The 22,437-nt window shown below is 37.1% G+C and overlaps 1 protein-coding gene across 1 annotated transcript in view; it reads left to right on the top strand.

Annotated features, from left to right (window-relative positions):
• Positions 1–22,437, top strand: part of DNAH10 (dynein, axonemal, heavy chain 10) — a 59,148-nt gene that overhangs the window by 5,438 nt on the left and 31,273 nt on the right. The window contains exons 7-37 of the mRNA XM_009321209.1: positions 129–354; positions 1,223–1,380; positions 2,075–2,305; positions 2,963–3,153; positions 3,589–3,787; positions 4,546–4,740; positions 5,373–5,543; positions 6,291–6,467; positions 6,827–7,000; positions 7,660–7,829; positions 8,549–8,700; positions 9,797–9,961; positions 10,648–10,855; positions 11,750–11,906; positions 12,903–13,379; positions 13,849–14,007; positions 14,345–14,461; positions 14,534–14,636; positions 14,863–15,041; positions 15,709–15,920; positions 16,237–16,393; positions 16,829–17,062; positions 17,165–17,287; positions 18,069–18,302; positions 18,830–19,053; positions 19,560–19,829; positions 19,924–20,107; positions 20,400–20,534; positions 20,949–21,101; positions 21,666–21,854; positions 21,963–22,109. Of these exons, the coding sequence (XP_009319484.1) occupies positions 129–354; positions 1,223–1,380; positions 2,075–2,305; positions 2,963–3,153; positions 3,589–3,787; positions 4,546–4,740; positions 5,373–5,543; positions 6,291–6,467; positions 6,827–7,000; positions 7,660–7,829; positions 8,549–8,700; positions 9,797–9,961; positions 10,648–10,855; positions 11,750–11,906; positions 12,903–13,379; positions 13,849–14,007; positions 14,345–14,461; positions 14,534–14,636; positions 14,863–15,041; positions 15,709–15,920; positions 16,237–16,393; positions 16,829–17,062; positions 17,165–17,287; positions 18,069–18,302; positions 18,830–19,053; positions 19,560–19,829; positions 19,924–20,107; positions 20,400–20,534; positions 20,949–21,101; positions 21,666–21,854; positions 21,963–22,109 (5,871 nt within the window). The remainder of the gene's footprint in view (positions 1–128; positions 355–1,222; positions 1,381–2,074; positions 2,306–2,962; positions 3,154–3,588; positions 3,788–4,545; positions 4,741–5,372; positions 5,544–6,290; positions 6,468–6,826; positions 7,001–7,659; positions 7,830–8,548; positions 8,701–9,796; positions 9,962–10,647; positions 10,856–11,749; positions 11,907–12,902; positions 13,380–13,848; positions 14,008–14,344; positions 14,462–14,533; positions 14,637–14,862; positions 15,042–15,708; positions 15,921–16,236; positions 16,394–16,828; positions 17,063–17,164; positions 17,288–18,068; positions 18,303–18,829; positions 19,054–19,559; positions 19,830–19,923; positions 20,108–20,399; positions 20,535–20,948; positions 21,102–21,665; positions 21,855–21,962; positions 22,110–22,437) is intronic.

The raw sequence follows: 22,437 nt of genomic DNA, 5'->3' as shown, positions 1-22,437 counted from the left end.
CTTTAATTTAATAAACTAAATTTTAGAACAATGTATCCAATGCTTAAGTGAATTGCGAGTAAGCTGACTTCTATTGTTTCCTTTTTTAATATGAACCATCTAATCTATGGTACCTGTTTGAATTATAGGTGTTTTCACCAGCTCTCTCCTATAGTCAGCAGCAGACTGAGGAAACTTCCTTTCATCCAGATAGTGAAAGCACAGATCCTGAAAAAAGGAATTTACCCGAGACTGAGCTTGCAGAAAAGAAAGAACAGCCTGTGGAATACTGTAATATTCAGATGAGGAATGAGATTCAAACGAACAGGCAAAAATTCTTAAGTGTTACTCAGCAGACTATACAACAAACTGAAGGTGAGTGTTCTGCCTGTGCCAGCACTGTGGTGGTTAGAGTTCATGAGAGTAGGAAGAGGTTCACCTAGGAATGGCTTTATATAGAATAACAAATACATACAGTTTCTGGGGAAGCTCCAGACCTGGTTAAAGTTTCTCTTTGCTGATAACAGTAGTATTTTTACTGCCCTGAAGTATAGCAGGCGATATGGAGAAATGGATGAAATTGGTGATAGTCTTTCAAACAGTCTGGAGTAAGAATAGGAGAGAGGGTAAACATGCCTCATTGCTTACCAAAGTTCAGGGGACTCAGGGCCATAGCAGGGTATAGAAAGTGGTAGACCGAATGAGACTTTCACATATTGTTTAGCATCCCTTCTCTGACAGGGCCTACTGTCATGCCATTAAGGAGAGCGTAATGACCTACAATGGGCAGATTGATAATCATCTTCAGCAAAGCAAATAGATATTTTGGAAAAAAAGAGTAATAATAAAGACAACCCCAGTGAAAAAGAGAAAAAACCCCCCAAACAGGGCAGTATTCTAAAGCAGCAGCTCACCATACTATAACTTGCGGAGTCCAGTCCTTCTGTATTGTGAGCAGTTACTCCTAAGTACTGTTGGGTTTTGTAACAATGCTGTAAAATATAAATAAATATAAAAGCTAAGAGCTTTTAATTTATTTCTAGGAACATATCTTTGTTTGCACTGTGTTAACCGTCAAGCAACTGGATGTATTTTGCCATATTCTCAAATAGGCAGAGCAGGTGGTATGTTACCTATCGTCAAGTAGCTAACAAGGTGGAAGGCGTAAGCTATTTCAGTGATGTTACTTTACCAATGCTGGCAGAACAAGACAGTTAATTCTATGTGCCTTTTCTTCCAATAGGAGATATTAAACTGGAGATGCCAACTATAAATCTAGATGGAGAAGTGACTGTTCTTGCCACAGTTCCAGAAGTGATTGAAGCCCTGGAAGGCTGTGCAATGACCTGGCAGAAATTAATATCCACAGCTCTAGAGGAACAACTGAAAAAGGTTCCACAGGTAATGCTGCCTATAACACCAAGCTTCTTTTATTCCCGGAGACATTACTTCATTTCCCCACAAGAATCTCTTTGAATGGTTTGTGCTCATTTTTAATCCATCTTCATGTTTGATTTTTGGAAAGCCATTTACTAATTGATGTAAAGTAGAATGAAAGTAGTGAGGAACTGTGTGACTCTGGGAAATGGAATATAAATAGAATATAAAGTAACTCACTTCAGATCCTACCCACACAGGATAACCGTGGAAAACTAAGGCACTTTTGTTATCTGCACTCTTCTAAAGAGCCATGAAATATTAAAAGCTGCAGTGATTTTTTTTTTTTAAATAGACGACTATGTCTATATAGACATAAAAATTCCAATTGTAAGGTTCTGATTCTGCAAACACGTATATGACTAATACCATTAAACATACTGAGGGATTTCATGTCTACAAAGTTACTTGTGCATAAGCTTTTGCAAGCATGGACTCTCCAGCTCCAACTCAGGGATATACTCCCCATGAGCATGTGTAAAACTCTATTGATTCCAAGGATCATCTTCTGTCTGGGTTTTTTGTATGGTCGAATCATACCAGTTTTTTTTCAGCATAGAGCATATTGAAAAGAAGGAACAAATATAGTCCTGATTATAGGTTTTTACTCTTGATAATGGTAATTTAGAATTTTTATTTTATTCCACATTACTTGTAGGGTAATGGTCCACTTGCAGAAGTTGACCTTTGGCGTGAAAGGAATAATACTTTAAGTGCTCTTACTGAACAGACAAAGCTTCCAGATGTGCAGAAAGTCTTGGAAATATTACAGGAAGCTGAATCTGAGCATATTGGAGATTTACAGATAGTCTTAAGTGACCTCAGAAAACGTCATGTGGAAGCTCTAGATAATGTTAAGTTTCTTTCAACTCTCGAACGCCATTTGAAGGTATGTATCCTTAAGAAAACTTTGTGAATTTTTAACCGTAGTTACCTGAGTTTGTTTTCTCTGTTGATATAATAATCTCTTGTTTATTTTTTACTTTTTATCAGCAATAAAGATATACTCTAGCTTTTTTATATTTAGTAAAAAAAAGGCTTGCTTATTTTGTTTGAGTTACAGTTGTTCCAATATTTGAAGGCAGAAGCCCAGAGCTGTGAACAGCTTCGTTTGTAAATCACAGCCTTGGGAGAATTTGATAGCATAGCTGAATTGGGGAAAACAAAGATTTCTCTACTCCATTTTTGAGGTAGCTTCTATCACTGATTGCCACTGATGTCTCAATTTTTAAGTTTTATTGAAGATCATCCAAACATCCAAATAAAGAGTTGAGCCAAAACCAGTCTTGGGACATCGTTTACAGAAAAGAGAATATTAATTGAGACAGGACCTAAAAAGCATTTGGAGCAATAGATGCAGATTTACACATCCTTAACCATGTGTGTTACTTAGGCACCAGGGTGTTTCCTTGACTGGGTTATTTATTTAATCATGTCACAGACTTTCTTAACTTCAGGTATCTGTAGAATAAATATTGGTTTATTGAATATGTATCTGTATATTTTCATGACATCTTATTCACAATATTTATAATACATTTAATAGAATTTAACATATGGCCCTGGGTTTAATGTTGTCTTGGATACAATTCCTTCACTGATGAATGCCCTGAGAATGGTATGGATTATCTCACGGCATTACAACAAGGATGAACGGATGGTACCCCTCATGGAACGAATTGCATGGGAAATTTCAACAAGAGTGTACAAAGTTGTGGATTTACACACACTGTTTAAGTAAGTACTGGATTCCTGTTTAACTAGGCTGTATTTATTGAAAGGTTTGCTTGTTTTATGTGAAGTGCAGTAGATAACACTTTCATCAAATAAGTTTCAGTGTTTTTCACTATCTGAAGTTGTATTAGAAGGTCAATTAAAAGTCAATTTATTTTGTAATTTTCATAAATCACTAAATCAGCCCTGAAGAAATAGGAGCTTGTCCTCTTTTGTCTTGAAAGGACATAAATCAATAAAACCAATAGAATTATAGTGATAAAAAAGTGGAATAAATATCATCAAAATCAGTCCTGAAATAATGTCTCCTTTCAAAATCAGTAGATGTTGTATAATTAGAAGCTGCTAAACCAGGGTGTATTAATCCAGTTGAGATATCATTTTCTATCTATAGTCTTTCTATCTATTGTATCTTAAGTGTTTTGATTTTATTAATAGAGAAGATAGAGCTGCTGCCAAAAAGAAAATAGCAGAAGCCAAAAGCACTCTTGAACAATGGAAGAAATGTTATTTTGCTGTTCGTGCCGAAATTGAAGCATCAGGAAGAGAACAACACTGGGAATTTGACCGAAAACGTTTATTTGAAAAAACAGATTATATGACTTCAGTCTGTCAAGATCTGTATGATATTTTGCAGGTAGTAATAGAGACAATAAATAAAGGGATTGTGTGATCAGTGTCTTATTCTGTAGAGGAGATTCTTTTGTATTGTAGTTGTTGAAATGTTAACAGCCTTTAGTTTTGTGAGTGGTTTTGTGTTTAAGACGTGAGCAATGCCTTTGATTCCAACAAAGCTGCACTTAACGCTTGAGACGAAATAACTCTTCTCAAGGTACTGGTTGAGGAAAGATATTACTGCGTACATTGCTGTTATGAACGTGCAGACTTGTAACAACTGTTTCACAGATTTGCAGGTTTCATGCGTTGCTAGCTTAATGATGTAATTTTAGATAAAATAACCATTTAAGTATACTATAATATAAAATTTCACCATACATGAATCAGTATATCAATTGCAGGGTAACATATGAATGGAGAGATGCTATGTTTAGGCTAATTTAAGTCAGAGTAACTAGCAATATTAGTGGTCCATCAATGGTCAGATGCTATAGACTGTGTATGTAAAAACTGCATATGTGAAAAGTGGAATAAAAAAAACCTGTTACCTGTTTTAGCAACTGAAGTGGTTGGGCCTGTAGAGTGGGTTTTTTTTTTTTCCATAAAGCTACTTAGTGTCTTGTATAGAAATATACAAAATGTAAATCAGAGCATTAATTGATCATTCTCTGAGCTGTTTTTATTTTTTAAAGGAAATAATATCAGAAAGATGTGTTAAATAGCAGAAAAAAACCCATTAAAAATAAAGCATTCTGGTATGTTCTTCTGAATTAACAGATCATTGAAGAGTTTTACAATATATTTGGTCCTGAACTGAAAACTGTCACGGGGGATCCAAAGCGTATTGATGATCTACTGAGAGCAGTAAATGGACTAACTGGTCCTGTGGAAGAACTGACTTTTGATCCTTTTAGCATCAAAAGCGCACATGACTGGAAATTGATTATGGAAGAATTTAAAGAAGAAGTTTCAGTAAGTACCGCACACTGTGATCTCCCCCCCACCTTACTTCCTATATACAAATTCCTTCTAGAATATCAAGATTTTCATTTAAAGAAAATGTAAGTTTGCAAAAGAAAAGAACATATGAATAAATATGTAAATGAAAACATGAGGAATTTGACCCATTTTTAAAGCCAGTATTCTGTTTCCAAGTTGGTTTTTTTTATAGTTTCATTTTATCTTGAAAATGGTGAAGGACACTTTTTGTTCATTGGCATAATTGCTACAGCATGAACAGAGGCTACATATGACCTCCCTGTACTCATGTGCTGACATGTCTCAATCATGTCCTACAAAGAAGTAAAACTTCCTTTTCTGGGTTCATTCAGTCCTTCACCCCTCAGCTGAGAATACCCACAAAGTCCAAATTGTTAGAATGTTTTTTGTGATTTATATACCTGCCCAGCAGACTCATTAATTAACATTAATTTCCTGCAGCATGCTGGAAAGCCATCAGTTTGTTAGTAATTTATAAGACAAAGAATAGTAAAAATATGCTTGACCACTATTATAAAAAAGGGTTTTCATTTTGCCTTCCTTTCTTGGTTTTGCAAGAGGAATCTCTAAGTGATAGGATTTCTTGGCCTTCTTCCTTTGTTTAGGTTATTGAAGAAGAGACCAAAAACTTTATTGATGAATCTTTTAAGACCCTTCGGTCAGCAGAAGCTGCATTTGACATGCTGTTAAACTTCAAACACATCCGCACTCGTGAAACAGTTAATAAGCAGATGATGATGAAGTTCAATGATATTTTGGACCAATACTGTAAAGAGGTATTTAATTTAAGGATTTCTTATGTAGTACATGAAGCTCTTTACCTAGTGAAAATCATAAATCTGTGTATATGTCTAAATACCTGTATAGTGTCATTTACTATCTGAAAGACTGACAAGTTTTACAAAATAAACATAATAATTGCTCTCACTTTTTTGGAGCCTATTGGAGAAATAGCATGGTTAATTTGCTGAAAAGGATGTGCATATCTGTGTATGTGTGGCACTGCCTGGGAACTGAAACGTGTTTGCATGTGCTCTGAATGCAACAAGGCTTGTGGCTATTCCTTTACCTCATGAACAGCAGTTCAACAGTAGTCCTTCCTGAGAAAATACATCTTTCATAGCCTACAGCTTTCTTGTGATGGACAACAAGTTCATGGTATGACCAAGAGGTGTCAGAGATCAACCGTGAAGGCAGAAATAATTTCTGACATGTTGAAGCCTGTATGTTGGAAAGCTTTTCATGTCATAGCATTTTTCTTGATATTTCAAAGAACATTGAGTTTAACGATAAAATGTAATCTTACAGAAAACACTGCCACAATAGCAGTTCCACAGGATATAGAAAGGAAGACATTCTCTGCAATGCAATTAATACAAACAAGAGATGCATGAAAAAAAAAGAATTGTTTTTATCCTGCTGCTGGAATTAGCTTCAGAGCTTGTGCTGTGTACCAGGTTAGATACTGACCATGGACAAGCAAGTGGAGAAATGATTCTTTGCAATATTTTATTCTCTTCTAGGTCGAAAATGTTAAGCAAATCTTTGTTCAGAACCTCAAGGATCCACCTTTGTACAAGAATCATCCTCCAGTGGCTGGAGCAATATACTGGTCCCGATCCCTTTTCTATCGGATCAAACACACTATTATTCGATTTCAAGAAGTAGAGGAGTTGCTTGCTAGTGAACGTGGAAAGGAAGTATGTTAGTTCTTTTGATGTTTAATGAAGGAAGAAATACTTTCTTCATACCCTTTTTCTAAAGATGTGAAAGTGCTCTTATATGAGGTGAAGTTCCAAGAATGTCTTTGCACACAGCAAGCCATGTTAGACATGAAAAGCTGATTGGGACCTTCCCACTGTTTCCCAGAGAGACAGTGACAGAATCAATGACAGAATTCAAGAGCCTGAATTCTCCATCGCCTGCATTAATTACAGGGCATTACTTCCCTTCTCATGTAATGAAAGTTAGAAACCATTTTAAGACAGCATATTAAGACAGGTTAGTTGAACATTTCTCATGGTCTTTAAAATGAGTTATACAGAATTTTCCTTTCTAGGTAAAACAAATATATCTCCAAGTGGCCAAGAGGATGAAAGAGTATGAAGATCAAAAATACAATCAGTGGAGAGATGGGACAGAACAGACACTCCCACTGTTATTGAAAAATACTCTGCTGACTGTCGTCACTGGTGGGGCTGCAACCCATGTTAATTCAGAGAGTTTTGATCAGGTGAGATACAGGAAGATAGTATACCAGACTTCTCTGTGGGGAAGAACTGAAACCTATCTAATGGTCAGTGAGATTTTTCTAAGAATAATATTTTAAACACTGTTTTTGAAAGGAAAATTTCAGAAGTTCTGAGCTCAGAACTCAGACCAGTTTGTGGTCCTTTGTAAGACATAGTTGCTGAATGACCTGGCAAATGGATGAATGTTGTTTCTCTGTGTGTTCTTCTGTGCTGTAATTCCTGTTAATTTTTGGGTTTTGGTGCAACATCTTTGGGATGTTAAAACAAAACTTGGGACTGAAGTTATGTAGAGGTAGGTTCCCAGCAGAGATCATGCAGAATCCTGTTCTAATTAAGCTTTTGTCTGACTATGAACTTCCACTGGGATTTCTGTTGTAACTGGTTGCAGCAGTATGTAGACAGAGGTGATTTGGTTTGTTTCTTTTAATCAGCTTTCACTGAAGAAGTAGTTGTGTATAATTTCTGAAACTAGAATGTTGAGGTTGCTATTGAATTTTAAAGGCGTTTCCACAAGGTCTGAATGTCAGCCATTCTGACTTTAACCTACTGCCTTATCAAATGTCTCCAAGAGCTAACCTTTTCATTGCATTGTAACGGTTTGGTGAGCCCCTCCTTTCTGCTGCTCTTTCTTGTGTTGTAGAGCTCTGTAACAGAGGAGCCTGTCACCACAAAGAAAGGTCTCCGCTTCATAGTGAATTTTTCTCCCATACTCCAAGAGATTATTGTTGAAACAAAGTACATGGAACAACTAGGGTTTTCAGTCCCAGAAACAGCAAGATCTGTGGCATTACAGGAAGACAAATATCTTAGGTAAGGCTGTAACAGAATATCTGCTCACATACAGACTTAGGGCAGTGTTTCAAGTGATTTCACTCCAAACCAAAATGGGCCCCGAGTCATCAAATTTTGGAAATGAGAGCTCTTAGTGATTTTCTTTTTTTTAAGAGTAAAATTACTAATGGCCATGTTGCACTAATAAGCTTTTCTGTGGAGCTGTCTGCATCCTTCATCCCATAGGACTATGTCATACAAACTAACATCTCGTCAAATCTGAGAAACAACAAGGGAAGTAATTTGTTTTGCAATTAATTGTTAATGCCATTTAGATTTGGCTCACATTTAAACTCACTGCTGCTTTCTTCTTGGGTAAGTCACTTTTGCCCAAACTATCACAGGCATTTAACACACAGGTATGCCGATAAGAGCCCTAACTGGATTTTAAAGTTCACCTGTTGAGTTCACTTATGTGCTTCAAACTGAGGCTGTCTTAAAAACTTTTTCTGAGTTGGGGCAGGAGAGGTTGGTCTAGCTACTACTGGAGCTGTATGAAATTTTTCTTTTGTTTTCAATAGGAAATGAATTGCATTTATAATTAACTCATATTCAGTGGTTATTTCTGCAAATTTTGCTTTATATGGAACTCTGAACGGAATGATGGAAGTGATCTGCTCTTTGATCTGAGTTCAGAGCTGTATTTCCAGAAAATCCTGATTTTTATGTTTTGTTGTTGTGTTTCTTACACTCATTAGGTATACAAATGGATTGAAAAACGTGCTGGATCGCTATCACAGATTAATGGGAACACTGAATGAAGCAGAAACTAAACTTCTTGATGACCATATTCAAGAACTTTGGAGAGTATTCAAATCAGGGCACAGAAGACTCAATTGGAACTCCTTAGGTAATGGAGATACTATTTTAAAATGGCCTCAGGTACTGATTTTCAGTTAAAAAATCTCTTCAATTCTGCACTCAATTTTTGATGTCATACGGGAACAATGTATCCCGAAATGGTACATCCTATCTGTAGGATGACATGTTTGACAGTCAGAGTCAGAATAGTAGGTTAGACAGACTCTGATCCAGGAGGGTATTCTAACTGGATTTTAAAGTTCACCTGTTGAGTTCACTTATGTGCTTCAAACTGAGGCTGTCTTAAAAACTTTTTCTGAGTTGGGGCAGGAGAGGTTGGTCTAGCTACTACTGGAGCTGTATGAAATTTTTCTTTTGTTTTCAATAGGAAATGAATTGCATTTATAATTAACTCATATTCAGTGGTTATTTCTGCAAATTTTGCTTTATATGGAACTCTGAACAGAATGATGGAAGTGATCCGCTCTTTGATCTGAGTTCAGAGCTGTATTTCCAGAAAATCCTGATTTTTATGTTTTGTTGTTGTTGTGTTTCTTACACTCATTAGGTATACAAATGGATTGAAAAACGTGCTGGATCGCTATCACAGATTAATGGGAACACTGAATGAAGCAGAAACTAAACTTCTTGATGACCATATTCAAGAACTTTGGAGAGTATTCAAATCAGGGCACAGAAGACTCAATTGGAACTCCTTAGGTAATGGAGATACTATTTTAAAATGGCCTCAGGTACTGATTTTCAGTTAAAAAATCTCTTCAATTCTGCACTCAATTTTTGATGTCATACGGGAACAATGTATCCCGAAATGGTACATCCTATCTGTAGGATGACATGTTTGACAGTCAGAGTCAGAATAGTAGGTTAGACAGACTCTGATCCAGGAGGGTATTTCTTATGTTTTTATTGTATTTAAAATGCTGAGTGGAAATGGATAGAGACCCTTAGATAACAGCTGTAAGGGAGCTAGATGAAGGATTAGGTGAGAAATCACCTAATCTATCTTTCCGCAGAGCATCAGTTCATTCTCAGAGATAAAACGCATCTGGTTGTGTAAATTTTGATGCATTGGTGAAATATTTGTTAAAAGAAAAAAAAACCAAATGGTTGTGATTTATTTCAAGGTATTGGTGTCTTTATTGTCCGATGTACACAAGCCATCAGGAAGTTTGAATCACTTGTCCATCAGATTCATAATAATTCTGAAGACATAAGCAACAAACTTCTGTTCATAGAATCAACAAATCTCTTTAAGTTTCAACTTTCAAAAAATGGTGATGAACTTCCTAGTAAGTCTTCATATTTTCATTTGCAAGCTCTGTGATGTTTTATTTTGCTCTGTCTGCTACTTTGCATTTTTAGTTGCTAAGATCGACCCTTTTAATCGTTACCAAAACTAGTTACAGTAGTATTTCATGGTGTAACAAAGGAAGCATGAATTTAGTACCCTAAATTTGATGGTGTCAATGAGAGAAACATAAAGATGAGCATACAAGTAGATCACTTGATTTGTGTCTACCTTGCTTTTGATCACTTTCCCCCTAGCTTTCCTTTGATTTCCTTATCCTTCTTGCATGAGGTAGTGTAGTCTTAGAGCTGCAGTCTGCATGGAGTGTCAGCTCCCTTCTGGGCCATCTGACCTGAACTGGTTTCCTCAGATGGAAATTGCAGTGAGGTGATTGTCTCCCAGGTCTCCCTGTCACTTGAGTGAGTGGGTGATGGATCGAATTTCTTTCAACGCTTTGTAAGTCTTAAAAAGGTTACTTTCACATCTAATGGTTGCTATTAAATAATTGAAGCCATATAAAATCAGAGGGCTGAAATATTAATAAATTAAGCATTAATAAGTGAAGTTTTTTTTATCAGTATACAAGATCAATTTCATGTTCACAAATAAAGCCCTGCTAATTATTCCAGTATGCAAATCTGTTAGGTCTTTTGCAGTTAATAATGCTATTTTTTATATCTTTTGCAGAAGCGAAAGAATTTTTTGAGTATCTTAAGTGTGAAAGAGCAAAAGATGTGGCACTCATGGTTAGAAAATATACTGCCATTTCACAATTGCTAATAAAAGTGGAAGGACGAGTTGCCAATACAAACAGTGGCAAATCTCCAAAATTAACTTCCTATTATGCATACTGGGAAAATAGGATTTATCAGGTGTTGACACAGTTAATTGTGAAGTAAGTAAATTGTTTGCTTTAATGGATTTTCAGTCTTTTATCTTCGGGTTTTTCTGGATCTCTTGATCAGTATGTATACTGATATTCTGTTTGAACACCTCAGTGATTTGCAGTTTGAGACAGATTTGTATTTGTACTGTTTTTTTCCTGCGAAGAATGGAGAACTGATAACAAGGTACAGGAGAAACCCAAATTCTGAGAAAATAGATACTGGCATGTTGTTAGCAGAAGAGAGAAATAAGATGCATTTTCTGCAGTGTGTGTAGTTGCATATCCCTGGTTTATTTTTAAAATCAAGGTTTTGTTTTACTAAAGAATACAATTTTGAGAACTTGGTGTCTGGGTGCCAGACGCATCCCTGTAATGCAGGGGACAAGAACAAAGGTTTGTTGGATTTTACTTTACCTGTTCTGCAGCAGCTGGGGCCAAGGAGGTTCCTGTAGTAAGATATTATAAAGGCTTACATTGTAAGCAAGATATTATTACAACAGAGCATTGCAGGGTTATAAAAGCTTCCCAGCCATCTCTTCTTCTCATGATCCATGTCTTCGTAATCTGGTCCATGCTCAGCTGACTTCATTGTGCTTTTTTGGCTGGACTCTTGCAGTGGAGTTGACCGTAGTCTCAGGGTCCTTTTGGACCCGGGTATCCCCATTCATTCCTTCCAATAGCTTCTTTTGGCTAGTCAATCTTTTGCATTAAATCAGTATTAGAGGGACAATTTTGCTCCGATACACATCAGTGTTTCCAGCTGAAATAGGTGGTAACTGACTTCAGAGAGATCTGCTTACATATCTAAGCACATACCTGGTAATTGCAGTCTCTGTTGGGTATTTTCATGGGGGGGAGCACCTGATTATTACTATCTTTGACATTTTTTTTTTCCTTTCCCAGGAATTTGCAGGCTTTTAATGCCGCTGTTCTTGCAAATGTGCCACTGTTCCAAACAGAAGCTATTTTATCTGTTCCCGAGATAGTCTTGCAACCTAATGCCAGTGAGATTGACAAAATGACTGTACAATGTATCCGAGACTGTGTTGAGGTCACTAAGGTGATTTTTTGATAAAGATTTACTTGTTGCCAGGGTTTGTTTGTGAATGAATAATGAATTAATCTTGCTTTATGTTTGAGCAAGCATAAATGTCAAAGGGAAGATTCATATAGCTTTATCTTGAAATCAAAACATCTGGTACATTGTTCTAATTTTGCAGACTGTCCTAATTTTACAAAGAGATTACAAAGGAAAAAAACTGCCATAAAGCTTCATGCAATTTTTACTCAGGCAAAACTATTTGTTACTTTTCAGCAGTTTTGCCAGTGTAAGGACATGATTTGGTTCTATAAATCAGCACACATCAGAAGGAAATACTTTTCAGATTGCACTGCAGATGTTGCTTTCTGATGTATGAATAAGCTGGTGGAGTAAGGAATGTGAGTAGCCTTCTCTATACTACGGCTCTCCTCAAAAGCAGCAGAAAAACAGTTCAGAAAATGTTGGGAGAAGGGCATCTAGGACACATCTAGGACAGCGGGTTTAGAGCAGATGAAATATCTAGCTTGCTGGCAAAGGTGTAGCAATATTTCCCTGCATAAGTATGTTCACATTGAACTGCTTTCCAGAAAAGAAGCCAAGTATTGTGGCAGTGTTCTTGCCCTGTGCTGATGGAGAAATGATTCCAGATGTCACCTGGAATGAACAAATTTAGGTTAAGTGTGCTTCCTATGCTCAGATTTGCTGGGCTGCTCTGCTGCTGCATCCAGCCTGTTTGATCTAATACCTATTTCTCTGTGTCATGCTATATTGTTGCTCAGTGTAGATTTTAAAAGCAGACTTGAGTAACGCGTGGAAAGATTTTGTAGGATGAAATTAACTCTTCTCTCAAGTTTATGGGAAAATGTAATCTCTTTTCTTGCTGTCAGAAAAACAATTGATTTGAGACATCATTCACACCACCTCCTACATAGTCTCCTAAATAATGATGAATGATTTGACTAAAATGACTCTCTACAAAGTAACTGTTTTTCAACTCTGTCTTGGAAACTCTAGCATTTTGTACGATGGATGCACGGTACATGTATTGAATGCCCTCCTCAGCACGTCAAGGAAGATGAAGTTATCACCTTCAGCTTTTACAGTGACGTCTCCCAGAACCCCCTGATAATTGAACAGGCCATCCTCATCACTCAGAATGTCCACAAACTCCTGGCTTCTCTCAGCAAGTATTTGAACCAGTGGAAGAGGTACCACCTGCTGTGGAAATTAGACAAAGGCATAGTCATGGAGAGGTTAGCTGCAGAAAAGCCTGCTTGTATCACCTTTGATGAAGAGTTGCAGTTCTATATGAAGGTAGCTCAAGAAGTGACTCAACAGCCCTTGATTAAGGATGAGCAATTTATCAGGCTTCAGCTGGCTCCTTTAGCCTACACAGTGCAGGAGAATGCTAGAGGCTGGGTGATTTCACTTGGAAAGTTGCTTAATGAGTCTGCAAGAGAGGAACTCTTCAGTCTTCAGGAGGAGATTCAGGTAGGTGTTTTCAGTTCCTGTTGTATGATGTAGCTAGCACTGAGTAGTAGGTGACGATCTAAACCACGCTCCAAATTGGTTGAAACTGTCTGGTGTATTCTGATATGTCATATGTAAAGAGGTGAGCTGCCCCTCTCTGTAGCTGGGAAACAGGAGAGAGTAGTAACATGAAAACCCAGGACTTTCTCCCTCCTGTACTGCTGAGAGGTTCATACTGGTAATTCTGAAGTTCCCTTTAAACTGCTGCTTACAACTCCTATTTTGTTGTAGCAAAAACATCCCTTCTGTACTGGGGTTTACTTTTTGTTGTTTTTATATTTTGTGTGTGTGTGTTATCTTTATCACATAGACTAAAAATGAAAATGAATCTGCATGTTATTTACTTGTGTTTTGTGTTTGACTAATAATTATAATTCTGCCTAATTGCCTTGTCAGTGTTGCTTCTAGAAATTATTTTTACTTTTTACAGAGCTTATCACAGAGTCTTAAGAGACCTCCAGATTCCCTGGAAGATCTGAGAATTGTCCTTGGCACAATTGCGGAGATCAAAGGCATGTCCTTCAAAGTGGAACTGAAATATTTAGACATCTGGGAGAGATACCGAACTCTTGCAATGTACAATATTCCAGTAAGTGCATGTTATGCCTTGCCTCATAAAACATTTCAGATTTGAGCTAAGGGCACAAATGCCTCACATGTGAATGAATAAATGTTTTTCTTTTAAGACATTTTACAGAATCACAGTACTGCTGAGGTTAGAAGGGATGTCTGGAGATTGTCTAGTCTAAACCCCCTTCTCAAAACAGTATCTCCACTTTAAAATGGACATATTGCATGTGTTTAAATCTGATTCAGATCACTTCAATGCTGGTTTTGTGTTTTGCAAATTTATAATGTGAGCACATATTCCTCACTTTCTTGTGACTAATTATTTCTTGTGAGAGATGTTACTTGTTTTGTTTTAGGTAGCTAAAGAAGAGCAAGAGATGGCCGACAAGATTAGGGAAAAGTGGGAGACTCTCTTCTTTGAAGCATCAGAAGTTGATCACAACCTTGGAGGCATAAAAAGAACATTCACAAAGGTAATATTTGTAATTAATATTGAAAAAAATTAGAAATGGAAAGGAAAACAATTTAAACACTGTTCTCTTTAGATTACACAGCAACAAATTGAGGACTACAGCAAAGAGATAGAAGATTTCTTCCATAAATTCATGACCGAAGGGCCTGGTGCTGTTGGGGAAAATCTTGATAAAGGTAAATGGATTAATGTGTGTAAAGTGATGTCTTAAAAATATTAGTCTTCGGACAATTCTTCAAATTTTATGTAAAACAAGAAAATTGTGCTTTTCGTATTAACATACAAACTGATCAACCAGGAATGTGGTACTGTAACTTCTACAGACTATATGCAAATGCTGTCTTATTTATTCCCCATGATCCATGGGATTGTTTACCTAGAAAAATTCCTCTCCTTTCCCAGGATTGGAACTCATGGCCATTTTTGAAAAAGAAGTGGAAAAACTGGAAAAAATTCGTCAGGAACTGGGCAGTGTTGAGAAACTTTTTGACTTGCCAGTTACAGTGTACCCTGACTTAATGAAAGCACAGAATGATATGAAAGGTCTAAAGCAGATCTATGAAATTTATGAATTACAAAAAGTAAGTATTACACCGTGCATACACAGATGCACACATATTCATGCACATACAGAAAAGGTGGGGGAGAGAAGAAGAGGCTGCATTGCCCTCTAGTTACTATCAACTCTGTTCTAAGCCTTTGCATGAAATAAGCTGTGACCCGTAATTGACTGGCACCATGGAATGATTTTAATGATGTTAGTACAGGACTATCAGTGCCTTTATAGTGGACCAAACACATACTCTTATCACATAGGAGCAGACCTCCATCCCCATAATAATTATTGGGTGCCATTTTACTGCACAAGTCTCCTGATCATTTCACTGGAATGACTTTTGGATATAGTATGTGCACAGGTGACAATGGGTATCTTGGGCTTTAATTGATCTTAACTATTTTTTAAAAAGTTTTATTTTTCCAAAATTAAAATGCCTTGTAAAGTATGCTCTTAAGGATGCTTTTCCTGTTCCCCATATTTCCTTTTGATTATTTCTTATACAACTGGTTGTGTTTGGCTATGAATCTGTCTTGGACATGAACCTGTCTCTTCCTCTGTTTGTAAAATGTTAATACAATTACATCTGCATCTTGACTGTGTCTCTAGATCCTACTGTAGTGGAAAGATTTTTTTGGTCAGAACTAAAAGGAAATATGATTTTTTTCCCCTCCTGATGACCTTGTTCCCAGGCAGCTAAAAAGGAATGGTCTCAGACACTCTGGATAAACCTCAATGTCCAGTTTCTTCAGGAAGGAATTGAGGGATTTCTTAAAGCCCTTCGAAAGCTGCCCAAACAAGTACGCAGTATGCCAGTAGCCTTTCACTTGGAAACAAAAATGAAGGCATTTCAAGACTCCATTCCTTTGTTGCTTGATTTGAAAAATGAAGCTTTAAGAGAAAGGTTTGCTTTGATGTATTTAAATCAATTTCCTATATATAGGAAGATGTTATTTGTTTTGTTAGAACTTTTAATTTCGGTTACTGGGGTCACGCCATGTCCTGCAGCTTGAAACTTTACTTTCTGCTTAATGAACTTGTGTAATAGCATGCAAGGTGACTATGATGACTAGGACACTTTATGTATTCAAAATACTAGTTCTTGTTTAAACACTAGAATGCTAAACATGGTTTCACTATTATATATTAAATTACAGTTGTTTTCATTTTTACTGTATCATGGTGGTTGGTACAATTGTTGATGTGTCAATTTAAAACAGGCATTGGCAAGACCTTATGGAGAGAACAGGAACAAGTTTTGAAATGACGACAGAAACATTTACTTTGGAGAATATGTTCGCTATGGAACTTCACAGACACTCAGATGTTATCAGTGAAATAGTCGGAACTGCTGTTAAGGAACTTAGCATTGAGAAGGTAATGTGAAAAATCATAATAAGACTAAAAAGACATAGATGACAACAGTCCGTGTTTTATTTGAGATTTTTATATTGGCATGACAGCAAGTTTGGCCATCTTCAGGAAGCTGCCATGATGTAACTGATGGCCACTAGGATCAATAGCTCTGTTAATAAGCTACCACAGGGCACAGAATCCTAGCTATCTTGGCTTTGGCAGCAGTATATTGTATTTCTGTTATTACAATAAGCAAGTCTGGCCTATGAAAAAGGATCCGAAGAAGGACCCATTCTGTTGCCATCATGATGTTTTGAAATAGACCCTTCTTTATAAACCAGAGTTAGAAAATCTGTGCAAAAATTTTGCTGAATTAATTGTTTCATTTTTATGCTAAGATTATAGTTCTCTAGTTTTTGAAGACTGAAACATGCATCTTTTTATGCTCACGTGCAGGGTGTGAAGGAAATAGCAGAAACATGGGAACACCTGAAGTTCACTGTACAAACGTACTTCAAAGGCACTGAGAAGCGAGGCTTTATTCTGGGATCAGTAGATGAAATTTTAGAGATTCTTGATGACAACAACGTCAATCTTCAGAGTGTTTTGGGCAGTCGATTTGTGGGTCCTTTCCTTTCAACCGTTCACCACTGGGAAAAAACTCTGTCATTGATTGGTGAAGTCATCGAGGTAGGGAGGAAAGTGCTGGACTAAATAATTAATGTTTATTATTTATAATCAGGGTTTTCTGTTGTATTTTTTTTTTCTTTGATGGTAACATTTGATTCTTAGATCTGGATTGTGGTTCAGAGAAAATGGATGTACCTGGAGAGCATCTTTATTGGTGGAGATATCAGATCACAGCTTCCAGAGGAAGCCAATATATTTGACAGCATAGACAGGATTTTTAAAAAGGCAAGTAACTGACTTGACTTGTGATCAGCATAATTATTTAGTGCATTTTGCTTCCAGTTCCATAGTTAGCTATAGTCTTCTGTGTCATTTGTAACAGTGAGAATGATATGTTGTAATGAATTGAATATGAGATTGGGGAACCCAGGAACTCTGGTGTTTTACTTCATATCTGTCATACACAGAAGACTTCTGATTTAGCTAAGCTGGGCAGAGGTGTGATCCTTGGCTGGCAGAATCCCCTTTCCCTTTCATTGGATACATCTTTTTGCCTCTACTATGATAATAAGAAGCTTAGGTATGTTTCTGTAGGTTGAGGACCTACATATATGCTAAAAAGGCTTTGCTGGTATAATGCCACTGTTCCCATACTGAACACATATCCCCAGCATGAATATGGCTTGCTTTTCTTTTTCCCATCTGCAAAGTTGAGATAGTACTGTGATTCTGAAATGCTATGTTTGTCCTTCACTTGAAGTACAACTGTACACAGGAACAAAGTCAGGTGTATGCTTATGCTTGCCTGACTTGGGATACAGCCTTGTCTTGCTTACACTTGCTTTTACAGTGGTATCTCTGTGCTCTCAGCTTTGAAAGCATACTATCTCCATGTTTTCATACAGCACTGCAGCAATAGGAAACCATATTTAAAATTCTGTCTAATTCACTTCTGTAAGAACCTATACTGCTTGTGCTGCTTGTGTGCTTTGTCACTAGTTAAATATAATTTAGAAAATACTGAACAGCAATGGATTATACTAAACTTTCTTTTCTCCCTATGTAGATAATGGATGAAACTGTAAAAGAACCAACAATAAAAAAATCCTGTGAAGCTCCAAATCGTCTGTCGGACCTCCATCATATAAATGATGTGCTGGAGAAATGTCAGAAAAGCTTGAATGATTATTTGGATTCCAAGCGAAATGCTTTCCCAAGATTTTTCTTTATATCTGATGAGGAGTTGCTTAGTATCCTTGGCAGCAGTAACCCACTTTGTGTCCAGGAACACATGATAAAGGTACAACGTCTGGCTTTCCACAGTGCCTTGTGCTTTTACGTGCTTTAAGAAGTTTAACAGACTATACTGTACATGCTGTTAAGGGTCTGCAACACATATTTGCATACAAAGAGCATCCTGGCAGCATCTTGAAGAAGCTCTTGAATAACCAAATCAAATCTGATCGATAGTCTCTCCTGGCTCTCATACTGGCCAGTAGCAGTTACGATAGAGGAACATTGGTAGAGGAACATTTGAGATACATCAGAATGGTTAATCATTAAAGAACCTTCCTGTAGCTCCTGATAGATCTTTATTTTCTAGAAAAAAAATCAATGTAATTTGGGCCAGGTCATCTGCTTGTTTACTCTGCAGTTGGGCTGTTGAGCGATATATCAGCATTTGTATTTGATTACTTAGAGTCAGATCCATGTCTCTTTAGAGTCCTTGGAAATTTTCTTTCAAGATTAAATGGGGGCTAGATACACTTAAATCTTTGAAGCTTTGTTTCTAAAATGCCAGTGAGTTTCTTTGTTGGTGCATTTCAGATGTATGATAACATAGCCTCCCTGAGGTTTCAGGATGGTGATAGTGATGAGAAAATTGCAACAGCCATGATTTCAGCTGAGGGGGAGGTGATGGAGTTCCGGCAGGCTATAGCTGCAGAAGGCAGAGTGGAGAATTGGATGACAGCAGTACTAGCAGAAATGAGACGAACAAACAGACTTCTTACTAAGGAAGCTATTTTTCGATACTGTGAAGACAGAAGCAGGTGAAACAATCAGTGTCAAGGATAACACAAATATCTTATATGTTATTATGAGGCTGTAGCGATATAGAAAAAGAAAGACTTAATTTTTTAAATTTTTACATAATTTAGCCTGTATTTCTGTATGTGGAGGGATACAAATACATGCATACGCAGTATTTTAACTGACCAGAAAAAATTGTGTTATCTATCATATCTAATTTCCTAAGTCCTGAGTTTTTATTTTTAGTGTTGTGTGCACAGTATGTTTTTCTCATTATGTATTCCACTTGGCAATCTTTACACATGGAATAGGCAGCTTTTCTATCAGAGTATGTCCTAGGCTTTTGAAATACTACAGCACACCTTAGTAGAATTCTGTACATCTCTGTAAAGTTTGGCTTATGTTGTAGTTGTTGCAGAAATAGGAGGAACTTCTTTTTTTTTTTTTTTTTTTTTTTTTTCTGTCCTGATCAGTTACTTGGAATAAACAGTAACTCAGACTCCCTCACTATATGTATTTCCTATAGAGTTGATTGGATTTTACTCTACCAAGGCATGATGGTGCTGGCTGCTAATCAGGTGTGGTGGACTTGGGAGGTAGAGGATGTCTTTCGGAAAGTGAAGAAGGGAGAAAAACAGGCAATGAAACTTTATGCTAAAAAAATGCATAAGCAAATTGATGATCTGGTTACGCGCATTACAATGCCTTTGAGCAAAAATGACAGGAAAAAATACAACACAGTTCTCATTATTGATGTTCATGCCAGAGACATTGTTGATACATTCGTAAGAGACAGGTAAACACCGCCCCCCAACCTATTGAGAAAATACCAAATGCATAAATTGTATTTCTATCCTTTTACCTCATGTGAGCAAGTCTCTCTTGTGTAGCATTCTGCAGGCTCAGGAGTTTGAATGGGAAAGCCAGCTGCGTTTTTACTGGGACCGCGAGCCGGATGAACTGAATGTGCGGCAGTGCACAGGCACATTTTCATATGGTTATGAGTATATGGGTTTGAACGGACGTCTTGTGATCACCCCGCTTACAGATCGTATTTATCTTACACTCACACAGGTATATGTTCAAGGAGATTTTTACTAACAAGCCCTTTTAAAATACACTTCTAGGCAATCATATAATCGTTTTATTGCCACTTCCTGTTACGTCCTAGATGCCAGTGTGAACGCTAATATGTTAGAAATCAGTTGTGATGTCCTTCTAACCTGATTGCCTCAAAGATAATGCAGAATGCATTCACAGATAAAATTTAAGGCGTTTTGTACTCAAGGGTTCATTTGTGATTTTGCTACCAACCTCATAAAAATGTAATCCAAGCGTTGCTTTGCTTTTTGGTCTGTCTTCAAAGGCTTTATCAATGTTTTTGGGAGGAGCACCAGCAGGGCCAGCAGGTACAGGGAAAACGGAAACAACCAAGGATCTGGCCAAAGCACTGGGCTTGCTCTGTGTAGTGACAAACTGCGGAGAAGGCATGGATTTCAAAGTAAGAGTTAAAAATCTGTGTTCTCTGATAAAGTACCAGTTACTGCTCTTTTTCAGTGCCCAGGATAAGGATATATTCTGAACTTCTGAATACATGCCTCCCTTAGAGATACAATGCCGATTGATAATGAAATATAGTAAAAAAAATGTCTATTTTGAATAAATTCCTGAAGGAATTTCAGGTGCTTTCAAGCAGGGGAGCAATGACTAGATGGTATGTGTTTAAGCTCATCATAGGCAATCTGCAGTTGGCAAGTAATTATTGCAAGACCTTATGACAGATTGCTAGCTCCTGCGTGTATAAATATCCAGAGGTTTTACTCAGTCATAAGAGTTTTAGCATACTCCAAAATTTGCTGATGCTGAATGTTTTATATATTCATTGCTGAGATGTTTTTCTTGTTGTTCTTGTTAGGCAGTTGGTAAAATTTTCTCTGGTCTCGCCCAGTGTGGAGCATGGGGATGCTTTGATGAATTCAATCGTATCGATGCTTCCGTGCTTTCAGTCATTTCTTCTCAGATTCAGACTATTCGAAATGCTTTAATGAATCAGTTGAAAACATTTCAGGTAAACATTAAAAAAGAAGAGTAACTGTGAAGGCTGATCTTGTTTTTGAGGCAAAGATTCAGGGTTAGACCCCATCATTAGATCAAAGGCTTCTTCTGTAATTCATTTGTGCTGAACATTTCAAACTCCAGAGTATGTACTCTCAGTTTCAGAGATGTTAAATCCTTGCTGATTTCCTAATCCTTTGCTAGGTTCTTCCTTTGTGAAGTGGGGAAGAAGTAATCTAAATAGGATAATAGTAAGTAAATGGGATAATAATATAATAGTAATTAGGGAGAGGAGTTACTTAACTTGATGTGGATTGTGAGGCTTTATTTACTGATGTTTATTGAAATTCAAAACCCTCAGACAGGAAATCTGATTGAGAAGTGTGAAATGCCTTGATGTTTATATCCAAGATACTAACAGTGGGATGAATGTATTTGGATGACTATCTAAAGCTAAATATTTCAACATGTTGTCCTGAGTGAGTGCCCCAACATTGCTGGTTTTCTCTTTGAGCAAATAGTACTATTTATTTCAATTCCAAATACACATTGTTCTAATGTTTTCTTATGCCTTTAGTTTGAAGGACAGGAAATTACCCTTGATAGTCGTATGGGCATTTTTATTACGATGAATCCCGGTTATGCGGGCCGGACTGAGCTCCCTGAGTCTGTAAAAGCTTTGTTCAGGCCAGTGGTTGTTATTGTACCAGATCTTCAGCAAATCTGTGAAATCATGCTCTTTTCTGAAGGGTTCCTTATGGCAAAGGTAAGAAAATTTTGTTGCTACCCATACCCATGTACACACCCAGGTATGCATGGCCAGTGTTTGGTTGCGATTTACACATTGTGATTCTTTAACTTAAATCTCAAACAGATCCTTGCCAAAAAGATGACCGTGCTATACAAGCTGGCAAAGGAACAACTTTCTAAACAGCATCATTATGATTTTGGACTGCGGGCCCTTAAGTCAGTGTTGGTGATGGCTGGAGAACTGAAAAGAGGATCAGCAGACCTCAGTGAGGTAGACTTGCTACTTAGTTACCCTGGGCAGATCTTTTTCATTAGGAAGAGGATGTGTTTACATAGTTTGTCCACCTTGGAAATAGGAGCACTGGTGTTATTTGTCTTATTTCACTTTGTTCTTACTGAGTTTCATCATGCCCTCTGCCAGCAAGTTACCACCAGAACTCAAGTCAAAGTAGGGAACTCTATAGAAAATGAGGTATTTTACTTCTTGTTTAGTCCAGAATGCAAATAGCCAGATGAATGTCTCTGGATGAATAGCAGAAGCTGTTTTTTGAACAGTGAGTGCTCCAGCCACGCAGTTGTTAATTGTGTAGCTCAAGTAG

Source organism: Pygoscelis adeliae, unplaced genomic scaffold (genome assembly GCF_000699105.1).
Source record: "Pygoscelis adeliae isolate BGI_AS28 unplaced genomic scaffold, ASM69910v1 Scaffold93, whole genome shotgun sequence".
Taxonomy (NCBI): domain Eukaryota; kingdom Metazoa; phylum Chordata; class Aves; order Sphenisciformes; family Spheniscidae; genus Pygoscelis; species Pygoscelis adeliae.
This window is presented reverse-complemented; position numbering and strand designations above follow the sequence as displayed.